This window comes from Cydia amplana, chromosome 5 (assembly GCF_948474715.1).
Source record: "Cydia amplana chromosome 5, ilCydAmpl1.1, whole genome shotgun sequence".
Classification (NCBI taxonomy): Eukaryota; Metazoa; Arthropoda; class Insecta; order Lepidoptera; family Tortricidae; genus Cydia; species Cydia amplana.
The window spans coordinates 10,590,371-10,602,858 of NC_086073.1; the positions used below are offsets into that span (position 1 = coordinate 10,590,371).

Sequence of the window (12,488 nt, forward strand, 5' to 3'; positions counted from 1 at the left end):
CGAAGTTCTTTGTAAATTTAATTAAAGCCTTCTATAATCTGGATTAATTAATCAAATAATAATTACTGCCGTACAAGGAACCGTTAAGGTAAAAATGACAGAATCGTAATAAGTGACCCTAATATTGAAAATATAATGTATACGTCATAAAGTAATAAGTTTCTATGCATAAAACAAAGCAAAGTATCACACCGATCACACGGTATGGTAGGTATGTAATACCTACTCGTAAATAGCCCATCTTTAAAAACAAATGTAACCCTTCTGTAATGTAGTGCTTCAATTTTCCACTCGAAAAGAAAATTATTATCATTCGTAGTAATTTACCGTGAAACGGAGATTTTCTTACTTTAACCAAAGATTTATCTTATCGCTGAAGAAACAATGAATTCCGATACATGCACTATGATGCTTCGGAACTACAAAATGTGTACCAAGAGTTGGCAAGCGGCAAAAATCAAATTAGTCCGGACTCTAGAAATTTAGTCTTTTTTAATAGTAGCAATAAGTTAAAAAAATATATTAAGATTAATAGGTATATTAGGAGAACCCAGAAGCTTATCAAAGGCCAGGCATGCATTAAAAAATATAGTAAATTAAAACATGCATTATCAGTTGTGAAAAATAGGGTTCAAAATTGTCATTTGGAGCTTGAAATTAAGGAATCAAATTTCCAGAAGTTACATGCCAATATAAATAGGTTAAAAGATGAGCTTCTGGTAATAACCACCATGTATGAAACCACAAAAAAACAAGTTGAGGAGCACATCAAGGCTTTCAATAAATTGTTGCAGGAAAACCAAAATTTAGAGGAGCGATGCAAGTCATTACTTAATGGAAATATTTGTAATTGTGGACAAATGCCACCGGCAAAGGTTATTCAAGCCGATGTGGCCCTCAACACTTCTGGGCCAGCTGTACCAGTAGTCACACAGCCCCCTAGAGCAGTCAGTAAGACTGTTATTTTTTCAGATCAGATTGGGTTAGGAATGGGCCCATTATTAAGCTACAGATTACAGCAAAAAGTCTCAAATTACTGTTATCAAAACATTACTTTGTCTCACTTATGTGACCTTATTTCAAAGGGATGTTATGATAGCAGTACTACACTAGTAATTTTGTTAGGAAATAGTCTTAATGTAGATAAGCTTAGCATAGATAAGTTGATGTCTACTTTAAATATTATTGAAAAATCTGGTGTGGGCAAAATCATTTTATGTGCACTGCCTTATGCAGAGAATATGTCTTATGACTATAATAGTAAAATAGCACACTACAATTCTTTGATGTACCATGCCATATCTGTCAATAAAATGTACCATTTCTTTGACTTAAATAAATTCATTGAACGCTTCATGCTAGCTCCAAGGAAGGTATTTTTGCCAAAGAAATATTTTGTATACCTAGTGGATTTATTGGCCTTTAATATTGAGCCAAATAAATTTAGTAGTGTTATAGCTAATTCTCAGTCAGCTGACAAAGTCAAGGACCCCGTGCCACGTTTTAAACTAGGTTGTAAGACAGCGGAAAAACGCCTGAGTATGAACATTATTCACCAGAATATTCAGGGTTTTTCCAGCAAAGAATTAGAAATAGGTTTATTTTTAGATAATAATAATGTTGAAGTTATGTGTATTACTGAACATTGGCTGAAACATGGACAGTTTTTATTTGATTTTGTTAACTTTAAATTAGTCAGTTTTTTTGTTAGAAAGTCTGCTGTTCATGGTGGTTCCCTGATAATTGTTAAAAATTGCATGAAATCTAAAGAGCGTAAAGATATTGTAAATTATTCCATAGAAAGAATTATAGAAATTTCCTGTGTAGAATTAGAAAAATATATTATTGTTTGTGTTTATAGACCACCATCAGCTGACTTCAGCACATTTGAAACTACAATGGAAAGTGTGCTGAAGTTAGTTAAGGGCCAAAAACATGTTATAGTCTGTGGAGATTTTAATGTTAACTTGCTCGAGTCCTCTAGTAATACTCTTAAAATGCTGTGTTTGTTTAAATCATTCAATTTATTTAACTTGTTTCTTGAACCTACCCGGGTAGGGGTAACTAGTGCAACATGTCTGGATAATATATTTTGTAATTGTGAATGTATAGATAAGCAAATATTTAACTGTTTTCATTCTGATCATAGCGGTCAAAGGGCTGTTTTCTTAAGCGATATTCATGATACTCCACAAACAATAACATACAGACCCATTACTAGTAGTCGCTTGGAATCATTCAAAAATGAAATTCAAAAAATCTCTGTATGTTACCATTTTCACATTATAACTGTAATAGTCTGTATGAAGATGTTTTTAGTGTAATTCTTTATCATTTTAATCAAAATTTCAAGGAGAAAACTATTAGTGGGTCAAAAACAAAAACTAGAACAAAGTTTAGTGAATGGGCTACTGCAGGCATTTATAAAAGTAGAAAAAGGCTTTATGAACTTTATGGTGAGAGAGAGCTGAACAAAAATTCTGATTTCCTGGACTATGTAAGGAACTACTCAAAAATCTTCAAGAGAGTGTGTGTAACAGCCAAGACAAACTATACAAGTTCTAAACTGAAAGTGTCGGACAACAAAGTGAAGACAACATGGAATATTATAAATAGGGAAGCTGGTAAATGTAAATCACGCGATTGTCAAGTCAACATTGTCTCGGATAAACAACTTACCATGTCAAACAACGATGTTGCCTCGGCATTCGAAGATTATTTTTCTAAAATAGCTATTAATACCACGAAATGTCTACATTCATCTTCGTCTCGAGCTCATTCCTTACTTTGCGCTAATGTTAAGAAATGTAATATTAACTTTGAGTTTAGTCAAGTAGATTCAGCAAATATTGTTAAAACATTCAAGTCACTCAATTTAAAGAAAACGGAAGATTTATGGGGAACATCAGTTCGAGTCATTAGTCATGTCATAGACGTAATAGCGCCTTACTTAGCCGTAATTTATAATATTTCAATTTCACAAGGCGTCTTTCCAGATCTTATGAAATATAGTAAAGTCATTCCTCTTTTTAAATCTGGTGACTCGAGTAATATGGCTAATTTCCGACCAATATCAATACTTCCTGTACTAAGTAAAGTTTTTGAAAAATTAATGTTAAATGATCTACTGGGTCACTTCAACAGACATACTTTACTTACAAGCAATCAGTTTGGTTTCACAAAGGGCCGTTCCACGACCGATGCTGCTTCGGTACTCATTAAACATATTTATAATATTTGGGAAAATTCTTGTGATGCAATTGGCATATTTTGTGATCTTTCTAAAGCATTTGATTGTGTGGATCATGGAACGCTCATTTTGAAATTAGAACACTATGGTCTGTCAGAAAATGCCCTAAACTTTATGTCTTCTTACCTTAGCAATAGAACACAAACAGTTGTTGTAAACAAAACCCAGTCTAGCGGAGCTGTAGTCCAATTAGGAGTGCCGCAAGGTTCTATTTTGGGTCCATTCCTGTTTTTGGTTTATATAAATGATTTGCCATGTATAGTAGAAAATCTTTGTGAAATAGTTCTTTTTGCTGATGACACATCATTACTTTTTAAGGTTGATCGGAAATCTACCGATTATAGTGTAATTAACAGCACACTCGTTAATGTACTTAACTGGTTTACTATGAACAATTTGCTTCTTAATGCTAAGAAAACCAAATGTATTAGATTTTCTTTGCCGAATGTTAAACCAGTCGATACTAAAATACTTTTGAATAATGAATGCTTAGAGATGGTAGATAAAGCTCTGTTTCTTGGTTTAACATTGGACAAAAATCTACAATGGAGTCCTCATATCGGAACACTAGATAACAAATTAAGTTCGGCCGCTTACGCCGTGAGGAGAATTAGACAACTGACTAATGTTGAAACAGCTCGCCTTGTTTATTATAGTTATTTTCATAGTGTAATGTCATATGGTATTCTGGTTTGGGGCAAAGCAGCTGACATACAGACTATATTTGTCTTACAAAAGAGAGCCATTCGTTCTATATATAACTTAAGAGCGCGTGAATCATTAAGAGAACTTTTCAAAGAAATTAATATTTTAACTGTAGCTTCCCAATACATATATGATAGTATTATTTATGTTATTAAGAATCTAGACTCCTTCACTAAGAATTCTGATGTCCATAACTTTAACACTAGAAATAGAAATAAGCTTGCTATCAGAAAGTTTCGTGTCCGTAAAGTACAAAAGTCATTCGTTGGGCAATGCATTCATTTTTATAACAAGTTACCTGAGGATGCTTTAAGATTACCCTTTCCAGCTCTTAAGAATTACTTAAAAAAGTCATTGATGTTAAAAGCTTATTACAGAGTCGAGGACTACTTGACAGACAAACATGCATGGTCCAAACCAGAAACTAACTAATAAAAAGTAGTAGCAATTAAAAACATTGTATTATGTATAGAGTTATAGGTGACACAGCTCAGGTAAGCAGGAAAGCACATCAAATATTATATGTTGGTAATTAATAATAATCAATCAGATTTATATAATATGTTTTCCCATTTCTTTTAATAACTTTATTTTCTTTTCCTTTTGTAAGAATTTGATATGTTTTCTGAAAGAGCTACGATTTTGTATGATTCCATGTACATATGTATATTTTCTAAATCAAATTTCTATTACACCTTATGTGTATAATTGCATGAATTCTATAGTAATTTAAATTGTATTTTTTCCCTTATTTTCTCGTAATGCATGTTAATTATAAGATGTAATTATTTTTGAAAAGATGTGTCCCGCCGAGTTTGTTGCCGGTCCCATATTGGGATACCCTCCTCCAATTGAGGGGGGATTTAAATCTTCTCGGGGCAGAGGTGTAGGGTTGGAGCCGGTCTACCTAGCTTTATTTGACGTTCATAAGCGCATTGTAATTATGCCTACTTGAATAAACTATCTTTTATCTTTATCTTTATCTTTATCAATATTACATTTCTTTGTGTTGTCTCAAAACATGATTAGTATACAGTGTGTAAATCCAACACGGGGTAATATTTAAACGGTGGTTAGCAAGCCCCTGAAGTATATTGAGATAGATTTTGTTTAGAAATACAATTAAAATTTACACAAAATAATTCGACCCGCAATGTAATACACTACACAAGTTACGGAATACGAGCTTTTTAAAGTAATTGTCAACGCTTGTTGGCAGTTACAATAAAAAGCTCGTAGCTTGTAATGTCATGGTATTTTATGTTTCTTACTGTTTGCAGTACATTGCTGCTCGGTACATGTGAAAAAATAATAATTACGGGATCAAAATTAAGTGTAACTTAAAAAACTTCTTATACTTGGTCAACCAGATCTTGACAGTAGAAAAAGGCGGCAAATTTGAAAAATGTATTATCATGCCGCGATCAGAAAGGGATTAGAAATAACAGATTTCCATACACTTACGTCAAAATCAATATGGATTGACAGCTATCTCAATCCCTTTCTAATCGCGATTCAGTAATAGGCGCGAAGGAATATCGTCCCATAGAAAATTTGAATTTCGCGCCTTTTTTACTGACAAGATTTGGTTGACCAGCTATAATTAATGATTAGACAGGTAAACTCAATATCTCGTTTAATTTATTGCCCGTATTAGACTTACACACTGTATACATAACATATAATTAGATTAGTTAGTGGCCGCTAACAAATAACAATAACGAAAAAATTTGCTTCTATCATTATTTCCTCCATACCTAAATATGTATTTACTATTATTATGTAGTTAGTAGGTACTATACAATATTGCTTACTGTTCATTATTACTCACCAATATGAAAAGGAACATGATACAAATTAAGCACATAACTTAAACTATGGTAGAAAAAAGGCTAATAACAGGATAATAATACTATAATACGCCGGAGCGGCCTCTGCGTGCGTTCCATAATATGACACGGCTAGGGCAGCATTATCCGCTCGGTGTACCCCGTACATTTCATTAAAGTGTCAAAAGGGCTCTACGTGTTGGCTTCGGCTCCGCGCACGCCTCCCAAAGGTCCGGAACACCATTGTTCCGTGATGGGAAAGACATAATACTTTCACCTCATAAATAAAATTGAAGTAACATAATTTACATAATGTTTCATTATACCTCTAACATACTAGTATAATTCAATATATATGTCAGTACTGTGAATGTGTCGGTCTCCTGTAATTATTTTTGTGATCGGATATCCGAGTCACGCGTTTGCAACTTCGAATCAATAGAAAATTAATGAGGCACGTGGAACCCGAATCACGGGTTAAATTACTGCTTAATTAAATAACTGCGACTGATACATGTGACGGTCATACCACACTGTGGTGTGAAACAAATGAAACAATCAACGGTTAATATCGCACTTTAATAAATGGTAGGTTTGGTAAAACCGCACGCCTCAAAAATCTTTTTAAACAATACTTGAGGAGCACAAAAAATACTTCCATATTTATTTCTGAGCCTACGAAGAAATCTGTTATTTTTGATTAATTTTCTCATTCCATCCATCTTTGTCACACTCGTTGTTAAACATAAGCTCGTCTCTTTCTATTTCGGTGTGCTGGAGCTCGTTAGCACGTGCGCATTTCTCGCTTGTCCAGCCGCGACTAAAGGCAACTTGTCCAATTTGTCACAAGGTAAGCGCTTCAATTTTGGAACGCCTATAACATATCTTGAGTTATAAATCATTGTTAAAGAATAGATTCCCAACCGTAACAGTCTTATGAATTCAGTATTTCGTATTTTAACAAATTGATACAATTATGTGGAAGTTCAAAAGTGGTCACGCATTCGAATTCACATCTTTTTTACTCGCTTAAAATCTATATATTATATACATATAAGCGTTCGCGTACCTTCATGGTACTCGTAATACACATCGTATACACTCGTATACAGATCAGTAACATGGCCAGTCAAAGCAAATGAACCCATGGGATAAACGTACCTACTTTGGAGTTAAAGTGTAGAATGTAGATATTGTAATATGTCTCGGGTATGTGTAGACTGTAGGTATGTGTAATTTGTGTATACTATTTTACATATAGGTATGTAAAGTGAAGTTCAATAGAAATTGCAAATAATGTAAACAAACCAATTTACCTTCATTGCTTCGTAATCTGGCACTTTTTATAGGCGACCTTATCAAAAGTTGATATACATACTTAAATATTTTATTAATACCATTTTTGAAGTGAAAACTTCTTTAGCGGCGTTGGGCACTTTTTGAGGTGGGGAAAAAATGATAAACTCGAGACAACGTAAGGCGATCACGTGACCATAAGCCCCGTAAGGTGGCCACTCATAATTTAAATGGCATTTAAATCAATGAAGAAAAACTCAATGTTATTTGACATTTATGTTGCGGACTCCTTTTCAAGACTCTTTACCTATGTTTAAATAATTTGACGTTGTCATGGCAGTATGTAAATAAACATGTCAATGAAAAAGTGTGATCTTATTTGAGAATGATAATAATATATAATAAATAAATAGAATACCTCCGCTAGACGTATGTATCGTGTTACCGGGTGTCGGTGACGAGGTGAGTTTTCACTTCTATCGGCACTCCCGGAGTGCAATAGTTGTTGCTTGTTTTGTTGAAATATACATATGTTCATTATTATATTTCAGTGAAAACAACCTTCGTAAGAATTTTAAGTTATAGCTATGACAAAATCTGTCATATTTGTTTACATTAGGTATTTGCAATTTCTATTGAACAGCGCTTTATACGAGGGGTGTTCAAAATATTCTCGGTATGAGAATGAAAACAAACAAGTACGAAAAGTTTGATATTTTTATTTTTCAATATACTCCCCCCCTATGTTCATACACTTAAAAGATCGATCAATTATTTTTTTTAATCCTGCATAAAAATATTTTTTATCTTTGGTGTAAAAATGCTCCTCCACTGCCGCCTTCAATGCTTCATCATCGGAAAATTTATTTCCACGCAGATCCTTTTTAAGATTGGGGAACAAAAAGAAGTCGCTGGGGGCTAAGTCCGGACTATACGGTGGGTGAGTAACAGTTTCAAACCCACATTCAACAATAGCTGCCTTGGCAATATGAGCAGTATGGACGGGGGCGTTGTCATGCAGAAGCATAACACCTTTGGTTAACTTTCCTCGCCTCTTTTCTTTGATTGCATCCTTTAATTGACGTAGAATGTTAGCGTAGTACTGTCCTGTGATATTTACACCTTTTTCTTTATAATCGATCAGTAATACTCCTTCACAATCCCAAAATATCGTGGCCATGACCTTGCCAGCTGAAGGGATGACCTTGAACTTCTTGGGATGAGCTGAACCCTTAATGTGCCACTGCATGGACTCTTGTTTACTCTCTGGGTCATAATGATGAACCCAGGTTTCATCTCCAGTAACTATTCTTTGCAGCACCTCATCAGGATTTTCACCGCACAGGTCAATAAAATCGGAACAACAAGCTACACGCATGTCTTTTTGAAGCCGAGTCAGCATTCGCGGAACCCATCTTGCACTTACTTTTGACATATTAAGATGGTCATGGATAATATCATGTACGGTACCAATAGAGAGATTGGTTACTTGTGCTATAGATTTTACCTTCACTTGACCATCTTCCAATATAAGTTTTTCCACTTTATCAATATTTTCTTGTGAAGTAGCTACTACAGGCCGGCCAGGTCTAGGGTCGTCTTCAACACTCTCCCTTCCACGTTTAAACTCGCTTGACCACTTTTGAATGGTAGATAAAGAAGGAGCAGACTCACGGTAAACACAATCCATTTCCTCTTTTATGGTTTTTTGATTTTTACCCTGTTTTGTCAAGAATTTTATCACGCATCGATGTTCTAATTTAGTTAACATTGTCAATTCCCACATGATGTTCATGTTTGTTCAGCAATTGCAGAAAAACAAAAGAACATCTCGGTTCGAATTATACTTTTTTTTAATGTCAATGAATAAACCTTAGCGGCCAGTAACGAAAGAAATTTTAGAAGAGGTTGTAAGATATCAATACCGAGAATATTTTGAACGCCCCTCGTAAATTGCATCTAACCTTTGCTTCCTTATTGCCGACAAATGTGCGTTGTGGCTCGTAGTTCAGTGGTTGCTTCTCTGGGCGCGGAATGGGCGCCGCGCAGCACTGAGCGCGCCCTAGGTGCTGCAGCCCGTGCGAGCTCTGCCACAACCCCACAGCAATCCGTGTATATAAAACCTGCCGCCAAAACAAACATATTAAATCTTTTTTATGAATATAAAAGATTTTTCCCGTATTTCCGTATGCAAGATTTGTTGTTGGCACCAAATTGAATGAATTATTTATTCGCATTATTCGAGTATCAATTTCCGGTTTTCCTTTCCTTCTTATTAATTTTCTTTAATCGATTACATTTTACCCATTTTTTGATGTAGGGTACGGTGAATCAGTAATGATACTCATGGACTAACTCGTACCACTTTGTTTCGAAGCGCACACGAATAAAGTTAAAGTTAACGGATTTATACGGCTTAGAGTGCGGTTTGCGACACGTCTACTAGATTAAAGCTAGTGAGATAATAACGTTTCTTAGTCTATAATTTAATATATATTATAATATAGAGTAGGAATCGTTACTTCTACTTGCAATAACTTAATCGTTTTTACTCGTTATTCTCTCATCCATCTTAGCTTTTACCATAGCGCTAAATAACACCTCAAATTAATTTTAGGCCTCTGTTTTTGTACGACTTTTCAACATGATACCCTACGATACCCATTCAGGCCTGTGACGGACAGGTAGCTATGGAACCCGACATGCTGTTGGTCGGTTTTGGTTTTAAAGAAAAAACTGCCGGACAAAATGATGGCGATCCATTTTCACTACGTCTCATGCCTTTGCAAGCTCGGATATAACGTCTTTGTTATATCCAACTCAATGGCCATCTGTATGTGAGATACCTACACTAGAAAATCACCAGTCGAGCGACTGTACAGACAGTCAAATAGTCGTCGCTGATCAAATCGTGATTTTCTTGGTATCCAAGGAGCTTAATATTAATTAGACTTACCTAATACCTTGGAGAGAAGGGAGGTCGGTCTGGTATTAGCGACATTTCTACAAACAGTTGGCGTAAAAGTAAGTAAGTACATATTAAATGTATATGTACATTTTTTATAAGACCTGAGATATGATTTTTTACTTATAAAATAAATAAATATAAATATTGTTTGCTTTAAATAATATATCTATTTGTATAAAAAGTGTATTTTTCATTACTATTGAATATATGCCAGGAAGTGCTCAGTTCGAAAGCCAAACTGCCGTATTCGAACTTCAAGATATTCACAAGAGACGACACGTACTAGATCCATTCTAGATACGTTATAGTTTAGATTTCAACTAGTTCTCTTTTGCAGCGCAATTCAGGCAACCAATGTCACTTTTACGATAGATCGTGTTAGATGTGAATTAGATCTCTAAGTAATATCTTGTGGAAATCGTTCAAGAGTATCTCCAGAATCGCGGAAATGTCAAATTTGACAGGTTAGATCCTAAAAATATCGTTATCGTATCTTGGTGATGTCTAAAAGATATCTTATAGATATCTATTTCAAAATCCGAATCGGGCCCTAAAAGTAGTACGAAAAGGAAGTTGCATTTTGCAAAATACACGGGTGCTCTAGCATAGCTAGTACTCGCACGTGCTCCCGAGATCCAAGAGGAACGTTATTTATGTGCTGCGTTACGCCCAGCTGACTATAAATTACAAAACCAAAGGATCAGCAAAAATATTTTACGTAAAATTGTGTCTCAAGCCTAGCATAACTTGATCTCGCGATTTGTAACAAATTACAACTAATTTTACACACCAAAGACAATAAGCTTTGTAAGCTTTGTGAAAAACAAACATAGATTTGTTGATATTGTTAATGTCAAATTTATTAGGTACTGAGAGGATCGCCAGATGATTAACTTCCTAGTTATATGTATACATATTATCCAATCAAGGTTACTCGTCTCTCCATCTTTCTGCAAAATACAGCTACATATTATACTGGGATTTTTATTAGAGCCTGATGGCAGTGTCTTAATTACCGAGATATCAACTTTTTGGTAAAATATAGAGCAAGAATAATTGCGATGTGTATTTTTAGCTAGTATTATTCGTGTACGTTGATTATTTCTATGTTAGGACCTGTCGACCTGTAGGACAGTCACGCACTTATTGGTTGAGACATCCGAGATCTAATTTAAAATAATATTACTGAAGGTGTACGCCAAAAGAGGTTGTTAATGATAAGTTTAAAGGTCATTGAAAAAGTAGGTAGGTATAGTATCTTAGCTATTTAAAAATCATAAAGCTAATAATAACTATATGTTATGGCAGGTGTCCGGACCTCTTTACAATAGCCCAATCTTTTGACCAGCTAAACTTCAACAACATATTATCCGGCACTTTTCTCCACCATTTTTACAATACTCCCTTGTTGGGACCGATTTACGGGTATCTATTTGTACCCGTGAAAGGGTTCTAGCAGGTGTATTCCATAACAGCAAACTTCTCCCAAGGGCCTCTACGTGTTGGATCTTTAAAAAAAATAATTAAACTGTTTATTTCAGTAAAGGCATTGTATAATACTAAACTTAACTACTAATCTTAACTTAAAAAGATTTTTGAGTTGAGGAGTCTTAAAATATTTACAAATTCATTTTTAATTGTTAGGTACATAATAGACAAGACCGTAATTAAGTAATTTCGGTGCACTGCCCTCTCATTTTAACTAGGTATTTTTTAATAATATTTCTAGCTTGTTTACTCGTCCGTCCTTCTATAAGTTTTAATAGTTTCTTTGAAAATCTATTCATCTGTATCCCCAAGCACGCCTATCAAATGACCGGGATGTATATACCCGTGAGTTTAGAAGAGACTGTATGTAGTATCTAACTACAACCTTTTAAAGTGCTATTATTAAATGATGTTATCTGGCACACTGGTTTAGGTTTCACGTTCATTTTCGCTTCATGATTGCACTAATAAGGGCCTCGAATGTATCGTGAACCGAGTTGTAGGTCGTTAAACGACCGGTTTACTCGCCTGGGGACCTCTCGCTATAATTATATGATAAGCAATGAAACGGAATGAACATTATACTGCGGCCTCTATCTACCATTTATTACAATAATTGGTTGAGGGTTGTTTAGGCAGTAACTAGAATTTAATTTATACCCCCACACTATAAAATTTCGAGTTAGAGTGAATATTCCGATATTTAATCCTAATCAACTAAATACATAGTTTCATAGAGCATTTTGAAGATATATAATAAAATGCTAAATTTAATTTATTATATCTCATAGCCCAATATTAAATCCGTCCACGAACTTCCATATTCCATAAATCTTATTTCTGGCGGGTGCTGCTTCTGCGTGCCAGTCTAACATTTAACTGAGGCAATTGGTAAGAAATTAGTCAGTTACAAACTGGTAGAAGGCTTGCCTGCATGAAGCTGATTTCTATT

The 12,488-nt window shown here is 34.7% G+C and overlaps 1 protein-coding gene and 1 long non-coding RNA gene across 2 annotated transcripts in view; one reads left to right on the forward strand and one right to left on the reverse strand.

The window, feature by feature from the left end:
• The window catches only part of LOC134648019 (uncharacterized), a 188,134-nt gene that overhangs the window by 72,096 nt on the left and 103,550 nt on the right, over positions 1-12,488 (forward strand). The window lies entirely within an intron of this gene.
• Positions 1-12,488, reverse strand: part of LOC134647945 (trissin receptor-like) — a 46,085-nt gene that overhangs the window by 5,571 nt on the left and 28,026 nt on the right. Inside the window, exon 5 of the mRNA XM_063502330.1 lies at positions 9,045-9,203. Coding sequence (XP_063358400.1) covers positions 9,045-9,203 — 159 coding nt within the window. The remainder of the gene's footprint in view (positions 1-9,044; positions 9,204-12,488) is intronic.